General features: G+C 41.3%; 1 protein-coding gene across 1 annotated transcript; it reads right to left on the bottom strand.

Moving 5' to 3' along the window:
• Positions 1-11,853: 11,853 nt before the first annotated feature.
• On the bottom strand, positions 11,854-13,718 carry LOC132601631 (uncharacterized). Its single transcript, XM_060314709.1, has 4 exons — positions 13,293-13,718; positions 13,005-13,139; positions 12,701-12,884; positions 11,854-12,503 (listed from the first exon to the last, which is right to left on the bottom strand). Exons 1-4 carry the CDS (start codon positions 13,716-13,718, stop codon positions 11,854-11,856), a joined length of 1,395 nt encoding a protein of 464 aa, XP_060170692.1.
• Positions 13,719-23,744: the final 10,026 nt, after the last annotated feature.

The raw sequence follows: 23,744 nt of genomic DNA, 5'->3' as shown, positions 1-23,744 counted from the left end.
TTTATAAAGCACACGCCTTTGTATGATTTTGTATGACTCTGTGGTACTCTGCATGCATAATTCTGTCCGTCATACTGCTGTCTGTCCGTCTGTGTTACGACTAGTTCTGTATGTCCGTATGGCTTCTGCTTCTGTATGTCCGTATGGATTCAGATTCTGCTCGTCTGTCCGTATTATGATTCCGTCTGTCTGTCCGAACTATAATTCTGTTCATTTGTGTGTAACACGATTCTATATGTCTGTCTGGATCATAACTCTGTCCGTTAGTTTGACTTATGATTTTGCCCGTTATATTTCTGTGACTCTAGTTCGGACTATGTTTATATCTGTTACGTTTCTGCTTTACATACTCGGTACATTTTCCGTACTGACCCCCGTTCTTCGGGGGCTGCGCTACATGCCCGCAGGTACAAACGCACCAGGTGATACGCCGCCCGCGTAGGTTTCCGACTCTGCTTTTTGAAGAGCTCCTTTGACCCGGAGCATATCTTTTGGTATATATTTTCTGTCTTCTGTGTACTCCGTATGTGTGTATATTCTGGGTACGGCGGGGCCCTGTCCCGCCATATGATTCTGTATGTCTGTAGAGGCCTGTAGATAGATGTGTGGGTTACGGGTTTCGTCTGTATGTTAGCCTTATCGGCTTACTTGTAAATATCTGTATGTTCAGGTATATATGTATATATACGTATGTTACGCGCGTGCCGTACTTGTATCGGCCTATTTCTGTACTTCTGTTTTGAAACACAAAAAAAAAAAAAATCTGTATGGTTCGAATTCGATCAGGTAGGTACGTATGGGTACCCAGTTAGGGTACCAGTCGCGGCCCACGGGGTTTGGGTCGTGACAAAAGTGGTATCAGAGCGGTTAGTCCTCGGAATGTCTACAGGCCGTGTTTAGTAGAGTCTTGTTTATCGATGTGTTGTGCACCACATCTATAAACGGGAAGCTACAGGGCATTTAGGATGTTACCCTTCTTTGGATTCTTAGATCGTGCGATAAAGCGGTATGATTAGGATGATTCTCCCTTGCGAATTGCTGTACCTACAGCGAGGCTCCAAAGAGCAGAAGTGTCGGTATTTGGGGGAAATGTATCTGACCCGCTCCTTGCAGGTGATTGCAGGTTGGTGAAGAATGAAGAGGACGGCTTCCGACGATGAGGATGGGGGTGCTAAGAAGGCCCCCAGGCTGTCACCGGGGCCGAGTAGGCAGGGCCCCAGTTACTCGATCGAGACGGGTCCTTCGGAGGATTCCCCGGAGGATAGCTACGATACGGATCCGTCGGAGGACCCATCTACGACTCCTCCAGAGTCTCCGAACCCTGGAGCAGAGGATCCCGTGGAGGATGGCTACGATACAGATATCTCGGAGGATTTGGCGATGACCCCTCCGGAGCTTCTTACCTCCGAGGAGGAGGATAGTCATGAGGCAGGCCCTTCGGAGCATTCTTCTGGGATGACGCAGGAGGAGATTTTCAAGTATGCACCAGCTCTTATTATTAGGGAGAACCTTGATAGCCCGGCCACCTCGGAGAGTGCTATGGATTTCTCCTGTTCTTGGCTTGGGTCACCAGTGGGCCGGGATTTGTCTGATCGTCCATACCCCTCCGATTCGGATGCAAGTGATAATGGAGACCGCATAGGTAGGGAGCAGGCGGACGTGGATGATAGTGGACATACCTCTCACGGCAGCTCCCCAGGTCAGACTCGATATTGATTATTTATAAGTGTATGAGTTTTTAGAACTTCCTATGTGTGTATGATATTTGTAAGACGTTGTTCTATGAAGACGACGGAAATTTAAAGGAATTAGAGATCTAGTGACCCAAGACAAGGGCGACTAAATGTCCCCACCGTCAGAGTGATTTTGGAAATCCTGGATGGAAGTAAACAGGAAAGTGCCTCCGATGCCATTTGAGTGGGGCACGTGTGGTAAGTGTCGACGGCGTTATAATTCTTATTTGAAGTTATCAGCCCCGTGTGGCTGCGATACGACATGATATGATATGTATGTGAGTATATCTGTGTTAGCCTTGTGCGGCATGGCTGGTATTTCTGGTGTACAGGTTCCAGATAGTAAGAAATATAGAGGAAACTCTGCCCAAATTTTTCCAGGGATATGGAGGTAAACATGTAGATTAAGTACAAAAAGGTCCCGCGATACTTGTCAGACTTTAGTTCCTTCTGTCGGTGGCCGAAGAACACCTTGCGGTGACATTTTATCAGATTCCACCGATTATTTAGAGGCGGAATTCGTGTGACGAAGACTTAAATCCGTGGGTTATCTGTAATCATATGTATATGTGTATGAAAGTGAATGTTTAAGATTCAGAAAGACGACATGGTAGTGGTACGACTTAGCCGGGGGTGGGACCCGCTACAAAAATTTTCCGAAAATTTGCGAAGACCCCGATTTGCTCTAAAATTACGTGACAAAGGTCGTGCGGGGCGATCGACGACATTATATCTGCCCTAACGCGTCGAAATGCATGAAAGTTTTGGAGTTAAGCGTGCTCAGGCCAGAGCAATTCTGGGATGGGTGACCCCGTGGGAAGTAATGCAAAGTTTTGCACAAGTGTAGGTATGACTGATATAAATGAAAATTTGGGGTAATCTAAAGGTGAAGGAGAATGTGTGGAGTAATCAGAGCCTTTACAAAAACCACACAGTCCGACGCGGATTAAATGGGCAAAAAGAAAAGATGCGATACCGCTCGGAAAATTGAGCGAATCTGGATAACAGTTAGCGACGACCCGAATGTTGTCAGGGGATAGAAAAAAGCCCAATTACATCATAAGTTAGTCTGGTATGACGATGGTTGAAAAAGGAAAGAGAGTATGGATAGTAGGGGAGAAGAGAGATAAGAAGGGCGAGTAAGCAGAATCCTTGAAAAAGTTGATAAGCGACACCCAAGACGATTTGTATGATTGATTCTGAATATGTTTCTGTCTGACATATCTCTGTACGATTAACCCTGATTACGAATCTGTCTGACACACCTCTGTATGTCTGACTCTGGATATAAATCCGTCTGGTGTGCCTCCGTACGTCTAATTTTGGTCACGCATCTGTCTGATACATCTCCGCATGTCTGATTCTAAGTGTGACTCTGTATGATACATTTCTGTAAGCCTGATTCCGATTTCGAAATCCGTCCGATACATTTTTATACATCTGACTCTGATCTCAGATCTGTCTGACATACTTCCGTATCTCTTCTTTTGATTATGAATCTATCCGCCATAGTTTGGCATGTCTGCTTCCGATTACGAATCCGTCCGATATGCTTCGACGTGTCCGATTCCAGTCCTGAATCTGTTGGTAAGAAGTGTCTGGTATGAAGTGGGATTACGAAAATGCGGTAGGAATTCAGGAGTGTAATAAGAAATGAGGTGGACTATGATGTTTAGGAAACGTTCGTCGGTTACAAGAATATAGCTTATGGTTCGATTATTATGTGGGGTATGAGAAAAATCTATTATGAAGGCATTTAAATCGGTGATGTGAAAAATTACCCCATAATGTTGGCAAAGCAGCCATGCCGGAAAGTCAGTAAAGGATGACTATAAAGAGAACCCTCCCGGAGTAGTATGACGCCCCATAAGGTCAATTTAACATTCGAGGACGAATGTTCTAAAAGGGGGGGGGGGGGGGGGGAGAATGTTACATCCGACATTTTTGTTCATCCGGAAAATTCAAGATAAAATGACTTGTGATGAATAAGGCCACTATTGGACCTTACTTGGTATGCATGTGTAGGTTATGAATACACTGATGTGGAATTACGAAAGGTGGCCAAGGGCAATAATTGGAATTTTGGAAACTTGTTCCATGAATTACCAAAATTAGCCACCACTTTTGGGCCAAAAAAATAATAATAATAACAACAAAACAAAGGCCCAACTTAAGGGGGCCCAACCGGCCACCATAGGTCCAAGCCCATGGAATAATTAAATTCCATGGGAAATTATATATTGGATAAGTGTGAGGAATATTCAAGAAGCAAGAACAAATCAAGAAAGAAAAAAAAGAAGAGAGAGGGTTCGGGTTTGGAGAGAAAAAAGGAAAGAAAAGAAAGAAATTTTTTTGGAGCCAATCCCTTGGTTTAAAGAGTTCATCTCTTGAGAGATTATTGCTAAGCACAAGATTCTCTACAAGTTGATATAAAGATTGTGGCAAGAAAACAATTTCATCCTCCAAGTGAAGAACTTGAAGAAAGGTAAGGATTTCATGCTTTTGTTGTGTTATAAATGGTATATGTATGTTGTAGTATGTGTGAATGAATGAAAAATATGGAAATTTGGTGTGTTGGAATTTTTGGATGTGTGGCCGAATGCATATAGGGTTATTGCATGATTTTAATGGTTTGAATTCTTGTGTAAGTTAGTTGTAGTGTGGTGGAAATTGTATTAGAAATGAAAGTGGAATGAACTAGTGAAATTTGGAAAATATAGCATGTGGCCGTGTGGTGTGTGTTGGTGTTGGAAGGTGAATTGAATCTTGTTAGCATGTTAATTATGTTGTTATGGAAGATTGGTTATTAAGTTGTTGAAGGAAATTATTGAACTTTGTTATGATTTGTGTATAAGTGAAAATGAAAGTGTTAAGAGGCAAATTATGCTTATGACAATGAACTTGGAATATAAAAATGTGTTGATGAGTTTGCATGTTTAAAGTTAGGAAGGGATTGGAAAAGTAGTGACTTGATGGAAAGTTGAATGTTTGTGAATTTTATGAATATCTTGTGAATATTATGTGAACATGTTATGGATTCCTCCGATGTGTGTCGTAATGATTTTGATGGATAATGGATATGAAAATAATAAGTTTTGGTTGGAAATGTAAGCTTGAAACGAAAGATGATTCGTCGTGTCGAAGGGTGGCTAATAATGCCATAGCGTATGATTTAGTGGTTATTGATGTTTGTTGTTGTTTGGATGTCTCCTCTGGGTTGTTGTGTTGCTAAGTTGAGCCGAGCTAAGTCTCGGGGATGTCGTATATACAGAGGAAATGCTGCCGAAATTTCGGTAGGCAATTATGTGTAAAGTTAGAGTATTGAAAGAATGAAACTAACCAAATGGTAAACTTGACCATTTCCAGATTTTGGACGAAATTTGGATTGACGCCGAGCGAGCATAAGGCGCCATCGAGGTATGTGAAGCACTTCTCTACGTTCCTAGGCATGTTCTGGATGTGGTAGGCTCGACCGCGAGCCTTAAGTCCGACTCCGTTCCCCGGAATTCGAGACGGAAAACCGCTCCAATTCCTTCAATTCAATTGAACCTATTTTCTTACAAATTGTCCTTAAAGTGAGATTTTGTACAAAATTTCCCCAAACGGAGTCGGAACACTTCCGAACGAGTATGGGTGACCTCATAAGGTCAACTATCAATAATTTACGTATGTAGCCTCGGGTTGGTCCGAGGTGGGCCCACAAGGCCCGATACTTCCGGTACGATTTTAAAATACATCTGTTTTGGTCCGATTTTCTCCAAAAACTTCTGAACTATTATTTTATGTATATTATGGCTATTTTTGTGTAATTTATACATTATGATCTCTGAACATCTGAGAATCCCATTCTGGTAATAATCTGTCGTGCCTTCCCCACTAGGATATAGGCGCGTGCTATGCATACTATCTGGATATTCTGATTTTGGCTCGCCGTTTGGCACCCTTCAGTTTGATTGAGTCTGTATGTTGAGTCTGTAGGTAGGTGGTTTCTCATTTATCGGTTCGTGTCTGTCTCAATGCATTCTTTCACTGCGACCCGGGCCAGGTTCTGTTATCGTGCATATTTCTTTGCATTGTTCACCGCGTCCCTCGGCGTACGGGCCGGGATCTGTATGTCTGTATGATCTGTGTATGGGGATGGCGGCCAGGATGGCATATGATCTGATTTGATTCTGTCTGTCCACCGCGTCCCGTACTAAGAGGGCCGGGTTCTGTTACCGCGCCCCCAGACAGGGCCGGGATCTGTATGAATATATGCGTGTGCCATCTGTATTTATAAAGCACACGCCTTTGTATGATTTTGTATGACTCTGTGGTACTCTGCATGCATAATTCTGTCCGTCATACTGCTGTCTGTCCGTCTGTGTTACGACTAGTTCTGTATGTCCGTATGGCTTCTGCTTCTGTATGTCCGTATGGATTCAGATTCTGCTCGTCTGTCCGTATTATGATTCCGTCTGTCTGTCCGAACTATAATTCTGTTCATTTGTGTGTAACACGATTCTATATGTCTGTCTGGATCATAACTCTGTCCGTTAGTTTGACTTATGATTTTGCCCGTTATATTTCTGTGACTCTAGTTCGGACTATGTTTATATCTGTGACGTTTCTGCTTTACATACTCGGTACATTTTCCGTACTGACCCCCGTTCTTCGGGGGCTGCGCTACATGCCCGCAGGTACAGACGCACCAGGTGATACGCCGCCCGCGTAGGTTTCCGACTCTGCTTTTTGAAGAGCTCCTTTGACCCGGAGCATATCTTTTGGTATATATTTTCTGTCTTCTGTGTACTCCGTATGTGTGTATATTCTGGGTACGGCGGGGCCCTGTCCCGCCATATGATTCTGTATGTCTGTAGAGGCCTGTAGATAGATGTGTGGGTTACGGGTTTCGTCTGTATGTTAGCCTTATCGGCTTACTTGTAAATATCTGTATGTTCAGGTATATATGTATATATACGTATGTTACGCGCGTGCCGTACTTGTATCGGCCTACTTCTGTACTTCTGTTTTGAAACACAAAAAAAAAAAAAAAATCTGTATGGTTCGAATTCGATCAGGTAGGTACGTATGGGTACCCAGTTAGGGTACCAGTCGCGGCCCACGGGGTTTGGGTCGTGACAGGAACAGGCTCCTCCCTGCACCTAATCTCGCCTGCCTGCCGGATACCATCTTCGGATATCCGTACCATCTCCGCCGCATGCCCTGCAAGCCCAGGGTAACGCATATGCTCTAACCCTAAGATGCGTAAACGCTGTACATCCACCAGCTGCATTTGTGTTCAACAGAAAAAAGAAGAAGTTATTTTTTAAAACATAACAATTAATGCAATTAAATAAATCTAAATACGATAAACTTACCAATGCCTGGTACTGCCCCGCGAGTGCTGAGTATCCTACATCCCTAGGGGGACGCAAAGCTGGGTTGCCGATCAATCGGCGTGTGATCTGATGATACCAGCGCATGCAATGCCCAATGGGAGTCAAATGACCGACCACCGCTAAAGTGCCCAACCTGTTCTCCCAACGGTGGAGCTGGACATCCATGAAAGCCAGAAAATCATCATCAACGGCAACCCGATCGTCCCGCTGGTAGTGTCGGAGCTCATGACGGACGTCAGGGGTATACTCTGTGTATGCCCAAACTGTCGTAAGACACGCTCGGGCATGTGATCCTCTACGATGTCTAGGTGTATCAATGGACACCGCGACCTCCAAACCCCCTGACCTGCCCTACAGAAGGGCGACAAACTATCTAATATAGTAGCGTACGACGTCCATATAAATAGCTGCATAACATATAAATACAAATCAGTGATCACCAAGTAGAAAAGACGTTTAATTAAATTATTAATGTAAATTTAAATAGTTTTACCGCATCGTCTGTTATGTGATCAAGCTGGTCCTGGAATGGAAGAATAATGTGGTGCGTATCCACATCCCGGTCAAAACTCGTTGTTTACCTCCTCGCATAAGGCATGTCAATCTCGAGGTGATGCCTAGGTACGGGCTGAAAAGGCAGCATCCTCTCCCACGCCCATAACTGTAAGCGATATTAGAAAATACGATTTTTAAGTCGTCATTTCAAGAGGTTTGTCTACATTAAAGGAAGACACACTTAAAATATTACCTGGAGAAGAGCAAAAAATCCACACACATCTCTGACAACACCAATAGACGCTCGGCACAGGCATCTGTAAAAATACGCCAAAACAGCACCACCCCAGCTGTAGTCACCCAGGCGGTCCAGATGCTTCAAGAAAACCAAATAACGTAAGATGTCAAAGGCACCCGATGAGTTCGGGACCAAGATGCCCCCAAATATAATAAGCAGGTACAAACGGGCATGACGATCAACATTGTCCTGCGGGGTGCCGTCGTCAACCGGATCCAGACCCTCCAAATAAGTACAGAGTGCACTAATCTTAACCTGACTTTGTCCTGAAATCTGGCCCTCGGCATCAGGCACAGAGTGGGTGAGCCTAGTCAACTCTGTCGCCCACGTCTGACCAGAAGGAGGCTCGTACCGAGTGTATAGTGGCTCTCCATCTACCCGCAGTCCAAAGAGGACCTCCACATTCTGAAGTGTAATTGTGGCCTCACCAGTGCGAAGATGAAAGGTATGTGTCTCTGGCCTCCACCGCTCAACCAAGGCCGTGCTGAGCTCCCAATCATGCTGTACCCGACCAACAGACACGCAACGGTAGATGCCGCCCCGAAATAATATTTCCAACACGCGAGGGTGTGGGGGGTGCTCGCGTAAAAGAGTCCACGCTCTCTGCAGCCTACGGGGACGGAGCCTAGTAGATATCCCTGTAGTACCGGCCCATAATAACTCTGACCTATGATTGTCTTGCAAAGACAATACTGATCTATCAGTGGGCCCCGGGAGAACAGCAGACCCCGGGTGATCATCGGGCCCCGGGTGAGCATCGGGCGCCGGGGGAACATCGGACCCAAGGGGAACATTCGGATCCATGAAAGAGTCCGGTCTGTACAAATTAAATTAGTTATTATTCTTGAAATGAAAGATAAATTGTATTAACTAATTAATAATTTGTAGGGAATATGTGAATTATGTAGTATTATATCTTGTGAATAATTAACATGGGATATGTAGTAAATTTAATATGTGATAGTAAGGACACATATGTGATGGCAAAGATTTTTAAGTTAATTACTTTTGAATTATGTGATGGCAAAGACTTGTTAAGTTAATTAGTTTGGGAATCGAAATTCAGCAGTAATATTCGTTTAGAACTCTATTTTGAATATGTGATATATTTTTAGTTGACCAAATAGCGAACACAACTACGATAAAATTAAACTAAAAGAGTATATTCGGCGACCACATATTTTCCTACAAACTTTACATTTTTTTCGTTAGCTTATGTATTTATGAAAAGAAGAACTTTAACTATTATTTTTAAGATAATCTTTTTTTATTTAACATATATATTCACGCTTTTAAAATTATATAGATTAACAATTCATAATCATTTACAACTTGTTTGGATGGTTGTTACCTATTGTATTATATTATGTTGTTAGTTTAAATATAATGTTTGCTTTGATTGTTACTTTAATTTTATTGTTATGTAGCGACGAAAGGTCCTATTTTATGTAACCACTGATTTGGTCATATACAATACAACACAATACGATATATGTCAAAACAATACATAACAATCATCCAAACAAAGTGTTAACAACATAATAATTCATTACCAATCAACTTCTTTCAATTCATAAACAATATTAATAACTAATAAATTCATAATCAATATTTAACAAATAATCAATTAACAAAATAATAATTCATTAACAATTCATAAATAATTAACAAATTAACAACTCATAAACATATAACAAATCAACAATTCACAAACATTTAACAAATTAACAATTCATAAACATTTAACAAATAATGAATTAAACAAAAAAAAAAAAATCGGAATAGTGGCAAAAGCCACTGCCCAGTCAAACAAGAACAATTTTTTTTTTTTTTGGAAAATGGCAAGGATTAAATGTTAAGCATGCTTAGAATATAATGTATATAACAAAAATTCATAATAGAAAACCTTAATCGAAGATTTTTTGTAGAGTTATTTTAATCGAGTTGTACGCCGCTTTTTTCCAAAATTCGAACTTAGATTTTTTTTCCTTTACTTGAATATACCGAGAATCTAAACTTTTACGGACGAAATTTAATAGAAAATGACGTTTTTGGATGTGGGGACCACCTCGGATTCGCCTCCAATGGCGTTTTCGTGTTTTTTTTTTTTTGCCATTGAAGGGACCAGTGGTGGAACCCGATGGTTTAATGTGGAGCGCTATAGCGCAGTAAAATACTGCGCTATAGGAGAGAGACGAATCGCTATAGCGCAATATTTTACTGTGCTAAAGCACTTAACGGGTCCGTTAAGTGCTTTAGCGCAGTAAAATACTACGCTAAAGGTAGTTTTGTAACATTTTTTTTGTTGGGGTATTTTGGTTCAAAATGAATTTTTTGGGGGCATTTTGGTTCCGGACTTGATATTGCCCTTTCCAAATCTAATTCTTTATTATGGTCAATGGTGTGGTCTACCATCCATTAAACAAACAAAATCAAGCTGGTTTGATATACGGAAAGAAACAGAAGCAGAAAATATTAGATAGCGTGAATACCAGCTGTCGAGGATCACTTTAAGCAGCTATCCAAGATACTAGCGAGAACACCAAATTCGAGAATAAGATAATATTAGTTAGAAAACAGAGCGAATTAGATTAAAATTCAAACCTATAGCTCCATGAATAAGATGAAATTCTGTGGAAGCCATCAAACCACCATGCTAAAACAAGAGAATCACATCAATCAGAGAGAAACCATTGCAACAATAGTAACAGAATCCAGGTCTAACTACTTCCGTCCATACCGACTAATCAACAACCATCTTTGATCATCATGACAAAGTGACACACATAACTAATATGATCCTTGAAGAAAAATACAACGGGTTAATAACTGCACAGGCCGACTACTCAAGAACTCCTTCAGGCCCCTATGCCATAAAACTAAACCAGAACACAAAAAGAAATACAAGATGCACACAAACTCCATATCTATACGGTTGGGCAGGATCCAGGAAGACTTTTTTTTTGTTTAATAATGGTAACAGCTTGTATTAATCACACCAAAAAAAAAGGGTTGTAAAGCTGGAATTTACAGAGTTAGAAGAAAGCAAAGACTGCTAATTGCCGGGGAAAACTATAGAGCCTCTTTAATTTGATCCAATACACACATTGGGAGAAGAATGATAGAGTTATATTCAGTTGTTTAGGCATACAGAGAAATCAAACCGCATCATTGTTTGCTTGCTTATACCTAAAAGCACCCAAACATGTCTAAGCATGAATTAGAACCACGAAGATTATTTAAACAGGCACAATAAACCTTATCTCATTAACCTGAATATATACTAGCACGGCATGTGAAGAAATACTAGATGCACACAAATGGACAGAATACTACCTTGGTAACCACCATTTCTTATCTAATGAAGCAAATTCCTTAATGTGTTATGCTACGACCTTCTTCATCACAGATTTGTGTGATGTTGCTTCTACCCACTTAGTGAAGTAATTAATAGCGACCAAAATGAATCTGTGCCCGTTTGAGATGGCTGGTTCGATAGGACCAATGACATCCATACCCCATGCTACAAATGGCCAAGGAGAACTTATCACATTGAGCTCACTCGGCGGAACTCTGATCAAATCTCCATGAATCTGACACTGGTGACACCTTTGCACAAATCGACTGCAGTCACTCTCCATAGTCATCCAAAAATATCCTACCCATAGGATTTTTCTTGCTAGAGTTAATCCGTTCATGTGTGGTCCACATACCCTAGCGTGTACTTCTTCGAGCAATCTTGTGGCCTCTCCAACGTCCACGCATCTCAATAATCCTAGGTCAGGGGTTCTCCTATAAAGGATTTTCTCGCTTAAGAAGAAATTATTGGCCATTCTTCGGATTGTCTTCTTCTGATTGTTCATTGCATTTTCTGGGTATTTTTTTTTTTTTTCAAATGTTTCTTCACATCGGTGTACCATGGCTTCCCGTCCGGTTCTGCCTCCACCTATGAACAATAAGCGTGTTGCTCCTTCAAACTTATTTCAAGTGGATCAATATAGCTCTTTTCTGGGTGTTGTATCATGGAAGATATGGTGGCGAGGACGTCATCAAACTTATTCTGTATTCTCAGGGTGTGCTTAAACCCGATCTTTCTGAACCTTTTGCATTGTTTTTGTGCAAGATGTAGATATGGCAGAATCTTGGCATTCTTTGTGGCCCATTCCCTTTGAACCTGATGAATCAGCAAATCTGAATCACCAATCACCAAAAGTTCTTGAATGTTCATATCGAGGGCTAATCTCAAACCCATGATGCACGCTTTATATTCTGCTATGTTGTTAGTGCACTTGAATCTGAGCTTTGCTGCAACCGGATAGTGTTGTCCAGATTCAGATACCAATACAGCTCCAATTCCGGATCCTTTGAAGTTTACCGCCCCATCAAAGAACATCCTCCAACCAGGGTATGATTCTGCAATGTATTCGCTTACGAGCAATACTTCTTCATTAGGGAAATATGTCCTAAGAGGCTCATACTCTTCATCAACCGGGTTTTCTGCAAGATGATCGGCCAAGGCTTGTCCCTTGACAGATTTCTGGGTCATGCACACAATATCAAAATCACTCAACAACATCTGCCATTTAGCCAGCTTCCCTGCGGCATTGGTTTTTGAAATATGTATTTTAAAGATTGCATTCTTAAAATCAGGTGAGTGGTGTAAGCTGATAGGTAATGTCTCAACTTTTGGGCAACCCATGTCAGAGCACAACATGTCCTTTCTAAAAGGGTATAACGAGCCTCATAGGATGTAAACTTCTTGCTCAAATAATATATTGCTCGCTTCTTCTTACCAATCTCATCATGTTGCCCAAACACCCACCCAAATGCATTATCTAACACGGACAAGTATAGCAACAAAGGAATGTCAGGTCGTGGCGGTACCAGCACTGGTGGATTAGAGAGGTAATCTTTGATCTTATCAAAGGCCTTCTGGCACTGCTCTGTCCATTCTGTTGGAGCATATTTCCGTAGTAACTTCAGTATGGGCTCACAGATTACAGTTGATTGCGTTATGAATCAGCTGATATAGTTTAGTCTTCCCAGAAAACTCATCACTTATTTCTTTGACTTTGGAGGAGGTAGGTCTTGGATTGCCTTAATTTTGGAAGGATCCAGTTCTATGCCTCTCCTGCTAACTATGAAACCCAGTAGCTTCCCTGCTGGAATGCCGAATGCATACTTGGCTGGGTTCAATTTTAGGTTATACCTCCGCAGCCTATCGAAGAATTTCTGCAAGTGTGTCAAATGATCAGAACTCTCACGGGATTTTATGATGATATCATCTACGTAAACCTCGATCTCCTTGTGAATCATGATGTGAAAGATAGTGGTCATGGCTCTCATGTATGTGGCACCTGCATTTTTCAGACCAAAAGGCATCACGCGGTAGTGATAAACTCCCCAAGGCGTGATGAAAGCTGTCTTCTCCACATCCTCCTTATCCGTTAGGATCTGATGGTATCCTGTAAAACAATCCACTAATAATTGCAACTCATGCTTAGCGCAGTTATCGATGAGTATGCTGATGTTGGGCAAAGGGAAATTATCTTTGGGACTCGCTTTGTTGAGATCTCGATAATCTACACATATCCTGATCTTGCCATCTTTCTTCAGTACTGGAACGATATTGGCCAACCAAGTAGGATATTTGGTTACCTCGATGACATTCGATTCGATTTGTTTTGAGACTTCGTCTTTGATCCTCAAACTCAAATCTGGATTGAATTTTTGAGTTTTCTGTTTCATTGGGCTAAATGATGGATGGATCGAAAATTTGTGGGAGACAATTTCCATGCTCAACCTCGGCATGTCGTCATAAGACCATGCGAACACATCGATATACTGCTTGAGTAGGCTGACCTATTCTTCTTTTTGCGAAGCTGTCAAGTGTGCACTGATTCTGGTTTCCTTGATTAAGTCATCATCCCCCAGATTTACTGTCTCGGTTTCATCCAAGTTCGGCTTCTTCACATCCTCAAACTGTTCCAACTCTTCTGCTAGGTATTCAGGTAGCATAGTATCCTTGTCATATTCCTCGTACTCATTCTCATCAGTTTCAGTATGTTCGTTTGTATCACATCATGTCATGACATTGGCAGGTTTATTTTCATTTTTACTGAAAAAATAAAACAAGTTAGAAATCAGGCAATAAGAGTTTAAAGATAAAACATAAATGGTTCTTCCAGATAACTAAGGCTTTCATTGAAAATTAAAGGCGTACAAATTGGGTCATGACTCGGATCAACACGAGTCAGGTCCCCTTTTGAGACATCACAACAAAAGTAAAGACATAAAATGGTGGGTTCGAGCCTCATTCGAACCACACCAATTTTTCAAAAGTATATTTTGCCATTTATCTACCGAGTCATTCAGTGGACCAATAGCGGAGTAGAAGTCCAATTCTGCAATGGCTCCTCGGGCCCGGCATCCTGAATGGTCGACATTTCAACACATTCTTCCAGGATCACAACACAATCTTCCTCCCAGAATAGCCCTTCTATCAGACCATCTTCTTCGAACTCTTGAACGCGGACATGAAATGACTGGTACAGGCTTTGAATTGTATGAGACAAGTTGGAGATGGCTTTCTTGACTGAACTAGCTTCGAAGATCTCTTCCCCAGTCAGCACATAACCTAAGCCAAATCGAAAGTTCTTATGAGGGACCCGGACAGGCTCGGTTATTCCATCCAAATTCTTCCCTAATCCACGGCCAGGTTCGAAACCGCTCCTTAGCATAGTGGTAGGCAGCATTTTGTATGTTGGAGACATCGACACTTGTGGTGTGAAGTCTTCATATGCAGCATTAACCAGCTCCACAGTATGATAATCAGTCTCCTTGGGAATTTCCTCAATAAATGGGATAAAGTATTCAAGATAGCTAAAACTGCTTCTTTCGCCGCGAATGATGACTTCGTGATCCTCCCAGACAAACTTCAGCAACTGATGCAGAGTGGATGGCACTGCCCTGGCCATGTGGATCTATGTTCTTCGTAATAGAAATTTATAACTACAGATACATCCATTACTTGAAACTCCGTGGTGAATTCATCGGGCCCTATTTGGATACACAAATCCACTTCTCCAATGGTACTTCTTTGTGCGCCATCGAATGCTCTCATGTTCATGCGACTCTGGCGAATCTTTCCAACATCGTAGCCTAGTTGAGTAAGAGTCGATTTTGGGAAAATATTGAGCCCAGACCCATCATCGACCAATACCCTTGCCACAAATTTGTCCCTGCACTTGACCGTGATATACATGGCCTTGTTATGTGCTACTCCTTTAACAGGCAGCTCGTCGTTGCAGAAAGAGATCCGATAATTCCCAATAACATGGCTCACCATGGTGGCTAAGTTCTCACTGCTTGTCCCTGTCGGCACATGTGCTTCATCAAGAACTTTCAATACTGCTTGTCGGTGATGTTGGGAGCTCAACAAAAGAGACAACAAGGAAATCCGATCGGGGGTCTTCTCCAAGTGTTTAACAATGGAATATTCTTTGGGTTGCATCCTCCGCCAGAATTCTTTAACCTCGTCTTCTGTGCTTGGCCTCTTTTGGTTGCTTTCTCGTCTCAGTGCCTTTTGGGCCAAATTATCCGGGACATAGCATCTTCCAGAGCGTGTCATACCTTGTGTCACGGCTGCTTCCACGACAAACCCTTTTCGAGGAATCATGGAGGCTACCTGAGCTACAACTGGTGGTGCGACCATGATAATAAACTCCGGACGAGCGTCTATACTCGATGAAGCCACCACTTGTATAATAGATTTAGAATCCGTTTTAAGTATCGCAAACGGAGCAGTCCTCTTCTCTCTCGATCATGTGAATGGTTGCGCTTCCATAATTAGGCAACGGGTTGTTATTCACATTGGGGGCTGGCGTTTGGACCGTGATTACCTTTCGATTAATCAAGTTCTAAATTTTATGTTTTAGGTTAATACATCCCTCAGTAATGTATCCAGCTTCGCCTGAATGGTAGGCGTAATATTGGTTGGCCTGATAAAATTTGGCAGTTGTATTTATGGATTTTGGGTCGATGGTTTGAATCATTCTTGCTGCTTTCAAATGTTTGAACAACTGGGTTCGGGTCTCCATTAAGGGTGTGAAAACTCGAAGTGGTTTCTTTTCAAAATTCAGTTGAGGGAGGTTGTTATATCGGTTGGGTGGATCTTGGTTTCGGTATACTGGAGCCGGATTGTGACATGTGGGAGCTTGGTTATTTGGCAGGGGATTCTGGTAGACTGGTGCGGGTGCTGGTTGGTAATTTAGTTGGGCATAAAAAACGGGCGGTGAGATGTATGAGGCTGGAAGATAGGTGTTTTGTAGGTAATGGTTTCCGGTGGCGGGACTAGACTCAAAATGTCTTTGCGGGCTTGGACTGTGAAAGAAGAAAACAACAGACACATCTTCCTTCTTTTTCCTGGCGAATCCTGCGACACTGGTATATGTAGCTTTATTGGCGGTTTGTAGGGCCATCAAGTTCGTGACCTTCCCCAACTTAAGCCCATCTTCTATGGACTCTCCCATTTTGACGACCTCAGAGAACTTTTTTCCCATCATGGACAACATTCTTTCGTAGTATTCTGGTTCTTGAGATCTAATAAAAAACAGAAGTCAACTCGTTTTTGTACCCTCGCGGCTTCCTTTCTCCAACAGATAGCATATTCTCGATAGATCTCCGTGGATTTTTGCTTGATTTTCTCGAGATAGTAACGGTCGGGGACCGTTTGGACATTGAACTAAAATCGATTTATGAATGCCCTAGCCATAGAGTTCCATATCGTCCAATTGCGAGGGTCCTGGGAACTGTACTATTCTAAGGCCTCTCTGCCTAGATTGCTACTAAAAAACCTCATGATTAATGCCTCATTCTCACCAACTTTGACGAGCTTGTCATAATAAGCTCGGAGACGAGTCATGGGATCCCCGATTCTAAGAAAAATGTTGAATTTTGATGCCTTAAATCCTTCTGGTAAACCGAGACTTAGGTGCATACATAAATCTTCATAGTCTAGACCCATGACCTTTTGTGAGGCTTGAATGCTATTCATAGTTTGAGACAAAATGTCCTTCATAGCGTTCATCTCCTGAGCACGCTTTTTCTCCTTCGCCTGCCACTATCTCTCCAATTCATCATGGTGGTCCTTCTCCGGCACTTCTTGGGGTGGGATATTTGATGTATAGGCCGGAGGGGTAGTAAATTGGGGGAAGAACATATGCTGACTGGCAGAGTTGGTGAAGGCTGGTAAAGGGGTTTGATAGGTGGAGTGATTATGATGTGGTAGCGGAGTAGAGAGTGTGGGATGAATGGTGTTTTGGGAATGGCTAGTGTTTGGTGCGGGACTGTGGTTTGATATGAGGAGCTTGCATGAAGTGGGTTTGATACTATGAGGTCAATGGCAGGGGGATGAGGAATAGAGGCAATAGGCCTCATAGTGTATGCAGGGAATTGTTCGGCCATGGGCATGTTCAGAGAGGGAAAGTAAGGTGGTGGTCTCCTTGCATCGAGTGGTGGTGTATTGGCTGCAACAACCAATTTGGCTAAGTCCTTACTTTGTTGCATTTCCTCTCGCATATCTGTGATCTGTTGAATCAAAACAACAAAGAACTCATTATTGTTGGCATTGTTACCCTGGTCGGGAGATTCGGGGTCCCTCAGTGAAACGTCAGTAACCCTAGTTTCTTCGCCTGAAGTACCAGTCATTTTTCCCTTTCCTTTGGACCTAGTGAAATAAGGGTGATCGGCCAGTTTGAGTGCCAACACAAATCAGTCTTTCCTGTTGAGAGAGAAAAACTCAAAGGTAAACGAGTTAGTTTGTCATTTGTAATGTCTAAATAAAAATAATGTTTGCAATAATACACACAGATAAAGTAGCAACATCCGTTTTTCTTGAGGCAAATTAATCCAACATTTGAGGGTTGAAAGGTTTTCCGAGATAGGATTGAATGGACGGAAATTTTTATGTCCATTTCGACTGGTTTTGGCAAGTGTTTGGATATGATAAGTTTTATGGGGCTTTTGACAAAAGACTGACTCGTGCCAATCTAATTCGAGGTTGGGTTCATCGACCCCCGTCTCGTTAGTCCTTTGTGTTGCTTTCGTGGGATCATGTTTCCGTGTTGACAGTGCTTCTATTCGCGCTCCAAAACGCATCTTGGGGAGTAAAACTTACAATAGAAAAGGGACTGAGTCTTAAGTAGACTGCCTAAGTATCCCACCACGGGAAATCAGGCCCGACGTAGTTCGATTGCATAGAAATGACTTACGGATATGTCCTACCCAACCCAAAGACCAGAGCTCGTTATTAGCTTCCTACGAGTTCCTTCATGGAACCTAGGTCCATGTAGTTCTTAATACAGGAAAACAAATATAAAGATGACATAATTCGAAAATGCGATATTTGGACCTAGATGCTACCCAAAATAATGACCTCCTTGGATCACGGTAATCTGGATATTTCCATGATTGCCCTTCGGGCCTTAGCTTCACTAATTGTTATCAGGGAGCTCGACTATGATGTCCCCAGTGTGAACCATGTTTTCCACAACCTGTTTGAAGTCGCGACATGCCTCAATTTTGTGACCTGGTGCTCCGTTATGATAAAAACAAGTGTCTAGCCCTCTTTTAGAGTATTTTCTTAGTTTTCCAGCTGGTTGTATCATCCCAGTATCGGTTAAAATCTTGAATATTCCAGTATACGATTCCTCAAAGGCGGTGAACTCATGACGCCAAATGCGAGGTGGAAAGATCATTGTGGCTAGTCCCCTAAGCTGAGGTCTTTCGCAGGTCAGCGTGGTGTGTGCTCCCCATAAATGAGTTATCTGTCCATTGTTGATCGTTTCTCTAATCTGAGCTCCCAAAGCCCAACATTTGTCTGTGGTATGTCCCAATAGTCCGAAGTGGTAGTCGCACCTTTTGTGGATATCACCAAAGGTGTACTTGGGGCCTTTGACTGGGTGCAATATTTCCATTGCCTTAAGCATTCCAAATATGCGTGATTGCAACTCAACCTTGGGGTGAATATTGTGAGGGAAAGTGCGGGCTCTCAAAATGATGAATTTCCTTCCCTTGGTTATGTTTATCGTGTCCTCAATTCGGACCGGGTAGTAGGGCATACAATCCATATCAACGTTCATTGTCATTCCTTCCATCTTGTAGCTGACCTTTGTCTCCTCCGAAGGAGTGCATTCTGACGATCACTGGGCGGAGCCACTGGTGGATCCTTTAGCATTATTTTTGAGTGACTCCCATATAAGGGCTATTCTCTTATCATCCTCTTCAATATTTTTCCATATTCTCGCGATCTCTTTGTCTGTCTCTTCAACTTCTTCCAGGCTAAGGAAATGTTCTGGTCATTTTCTTCCAAGCTATCAAATAAGTTCTGGATGTACCCCCTTGACGTCATCTTAGAATGGTCGGTCTGAAAAAGGGAAACTAGGTTAAGGTGTATATTGGTAAGGGATTGTGCGAGACGGAGTCATTGCAAATGAGCGATGACTTGATAATTTCTGAGAAACTTGAGACTCTTTGACATAATTTTGGAGAGTTTTTTTTTTTGGGTGAATTCATTTTGGAAGTTTAATATGCCTAAGGATCTTTAGCAAACTGTTGGGGTTGAATATCGGATTAATCTTTTTCAAGCAAAACATAAACATATAAACACATAAGCAGATAAGACAGGTTATATCACGTAGTATATAAGCAGTTAATAGCGTGCCCTACATAGATGACCTTATTATGCAAGGTTAGCCTAGCATTTGAAAGATGTATATGCCATTTATGAACCGTTCCATTGCCCCAAAATACACTTTATTTAATATGATACATAACAAAATTTAATAAAGTGAGCCGAATGGGGATACATAAGTGGGGGAAAGGGAGAGAATACATAAAACATAAACCCACGCAGGGGTAATAAGTACTTATGATATTGTGGATGGTCCATTGCTGGTCCTTGCCCTTTTGGCATTTATGACGTCTCGGATGCAATATTGGTTTGCGAGTAAGAAAGCATCGGCTAGACGTCCTTTATTCTCAAGTCCCAATGGAAAACGAGTCTTCATTTGCTTGTTCATCTCATTGTCGAGGCTGATTATACAATTTTTAGAAGTTTCCTGCTCGTGGGATAGGTTGGCTATGACTTGTTTATCTTCTAACTTCTTTTGTCGATACGTCGCCTCTTTTTCTAAAATCTCTCTTTGAAGAAGGCGTAACTGGATTTGGGCTTTAGACTCAACATCTCGAACTCGGTCATATACATTGGGCCCAGGAATGATAATTCCTTGTAAATCTACTTTTAACCAAGCTTTATAAATCTCATCATACCCCGCTCGAAACCTATTTCGGGCCATAGGTTCAGTCCCATAAATTCGGCAACCCCTCCATTCACGGATGATGTTCTTGACATGAGGGACTATTTCTTCCTCATAGTCGACTATATACTGGCTCATATCCCCTAATTGGTGTATTTCTTGCATTCTTCCAAATTCTCTTAACACTCTCACAGGTACGTAAGGTCTGATTCCCCTAACCCCAATGAGTGCTAAGAAAGGAAACCCCTTGCCATGAACGACGACGTCTTTGGAAACAAAGTTGTTGTACATCCATTGAACATCTCCTTCTCTCAAATCGGTGAAGATTTAGGCCCATTCTTTCTTGGACCGCCTCTTTTGGAAGTTCTTCAAATGCAAACGCATTTCGTGAAATCCAATATCATCGCCCTCAACTTGGGTGCGAAGGGTCTGTTCCCCCTTGTCCTTAATAAGGTGTTTAATCATCCACCATTGCAAAGCAAATTGCATCCTTGGAAGAACCCCTGTCCATTTTTGCATCTGCCTAAGGATCGGTAGATATCAGCGAGGATAATAGGTGCTAAGGAGAAGTAAGTGATTGTTTGGTCATTGCGAATGCCGTAAAATATGGCATGAGTAACCATGACAATGTGCGGGTCAATTTCGAGGCTCGGGCCTTGAGGAAATACCATGGTTCCCAACAGACATATAGCAAAAGCCAAGGCTCGTGTTTTCCCCCAAACTTCGGGTGTGGAGATTTTTTTTTCAAACATTAGAAATCTATTGGAACGGCCAAAACGGATATAAAAGTCGTCAAAGGATATATTTGAACCCTGTAACCAGTCTGCTTTGACCAGTGAAAGTTTGTCTTTCATTTCCCGAACACTTGGTTTGTGTGGAACTAAAATATTACGGTCGGGTTTCCTTCTACGTTTCGAACTCATGCCAACACTCTCGAGACAGTCTTTAAGCTCTTCTATTGTCGGGTCAATTCTACATCTCCGAAACGGAAAACCATCCTTTCACAATCCCAATGCCTAGTAACAACTTCCACCAACTCGGGCCATGCTACTATATTTATTAGTGATGGTATATGACCAATATGCCCGACGACCTCTTTTTGTTGATCTTCGCTTAAGTTGGCCCACCATAGTTTCAACAACTTAGGCGTCTCGGTAACCATACCAAATTTCAAAGTCTTCTGTACCATAGCCATCTACAAAATAAGAAAGTGGTTAGTAAACCCACCCCCGGGAACAATGGTTTGGATAACTTGGCATATCCATCTTTCAAAATAACACATAGTTGGATAAATGTCTTTAGGTCGTAGACCGTTTTGACACAAGGTGGTCTTCTAATGAATTTAATACACCAAGGGTATTAAACCAACAGGAAAATGCTCTAAAAATAATAGGTTTTGGCTTCGTTCTAATATTAGGTTGACTAGAGTGGGCTTTGAAAAGAGACTGGTACCCGAGCGGACAACTCGAGGCGGAACAATGACGACTGTTGGCCGACCCGCGACCAACTACCCGCCAGGGTGTCCCAAAAATAGGGTTTTATAGTGGAAGACGGCCGCATAACCGCTTTTGAGAAGGGATGAGAAGTGAGAGTTGCCATTTGGCGGAAGTATGCCATGAAATGCAATGTCAGCGTACGTATAAAATAAATAGATAAGGAAAATATTTAAGAACATAAAACAAATAAGAGTTAGCCAAACATAAAAATCTTTTTGGTTAGGACCTAAATAATTCTCCAGCAGAGTCGCCATCTGTTACGGTCCACTTTTACACTTGCGTATAAAAGCGTAACAATAACTTGGCTCTTTATGTGAAAACAGAGTTGCTACCTAATTTTATGGAATTAGGAAACCATTTTGAAAAAAAAAAATTTATTTATGGAAAATAAACCTTTTAGTACCAAACAAAGGGTAAGAGTTTTGATGATTTCCCGAAGAAGGTGTTAGGCATCTCGAGGAATCTGCAAAAGCGGTTACCAGCAGATTTTAAGTATTTGACTAAAAAAGAATATAACTTGCTTGAAGAAAGCGATTTAGGAAGGAAAAGTTATTAACTTAAAGAAATATTTTATTTATAAAAGATTGGCTAAAATATAACTCGTTTAGAAAGTGATTTAGAAAACAAAAGTCATTAATTTAAAGTTTTTTTTTTTTTTAAGAATCAGTCCTAAAAGAAACGATAGAAAATTACTTAATACTTAGACGCTTATATTACTTCACTTTGTGAAATAATGTAGACATTAAATATCTTATGTAAACGTAAACTTTATATTTATCTGGGTTTCGATCTTGAATAAATTCAATTTCGGAAGCTAGACAAATACAACTTAATTGAAGACCATTAACATTCTCAAAATTCTTTTCATTAATAACCTAAAATTAGCCAATGGCAAAGAAATACCCCTTTTATTTTATTTTACAAACTATTTTTTAATTTAAGAAGAGAAAGAACGGACAAGACTGATTTAATGAACTTAAGTAAACTAACCTAACTTACAAACTGATTAGAAAGAAAGAAAAAAAATTCCATATTTTAATAAAAAGGAGTACTGGTTTTAATCCTTTAAAGAGAACGAGACAAAATCTCATTTTTATAGGAGGAGTTGATAACACAACGAGATTTAATGGTAAAAAGATGAAATAGCAACTAAACGTACTCAAAACTGCCTGCTAGAGCTTTATTTAGTTTCTAAAAAATATTTACACAAAATGTAAGTAAAACAGATGCAGAAATTTAAAGAGAGAGCAAAGAATCGGGCCTCAATCCTAATAAAACTATTCTAATAGTCGGGCTTAGTCCGAGAGAGTCTAAAAAGGGCCCTGTCCTAGGTTCTCTCAAACTTTCGCCCAAGATTTGCAATTTTTCTTTTCCTCGAATTATTGTTGTGATATGCTACTATTTCAAGCTACTGGTGGTGCGGTCCGGACTCCATAAAAATGCAAGGATTTTGTGTTAGGCCTATGTAACAGGCCCAATTCACCATGGGGAGAGAACCCGATGAGCTCCCCGATGGTTTACACCAGACAAATATTAGGAAAATGAGGTTAGTAAATGTATAGTGAAAGATACAATACTGGTTTTTCACTAGAATATTTAAACAAATCTGATTTGAATGTGCAAGCAGAAAATAGAACGGAATTCATCTTTAGAGATCGAGCGCCGATGATACTTAACAACAAGTAGAGATGGGCTTAAACAACATAAGAGGCTACTACCATTTTTAAGCTTAAACAAGATTTTCAAGTAGATTTTAACTGTAAAGACAATGGCTATTTCAAAGACAAGTCTCAAAAAGGAGTTCTGATTAATTTAATCGTGGATCAGATTTCAAAAATGGGGAGGAAGACATTTAAAAAAGAGATTCGTAGTGATCTGGAAAATGCATCATACGGGCAGAACTTAAACAACACTAACTGTCACGACCCAGCTAGGGCCATGACGGGTACCCGTGGCTAACAACCGAGCACCAATCGTTCTATTACTCATTCTGCGTACAGTTGTACTTCTTATGCTCATAATCG

The sequence above is a fragment of the Lycium barbarum genome, chromosome 7, assembly GCF_019175385.1.
Source record: "Lycium barbarum isolate Lr01 chromosome 7, ASM1917538v2, whole genome shotgun sequence".
Lineage (NCBI taxonomy): Eukaryota > Viridiplantae > Streptophyta > Magnoliopsida > Solanales > Solanaceae > Lycium > Lycium barbarum.
This window is presented reverse-complemented; position numbering and strand designations above follow the sequence as displayed.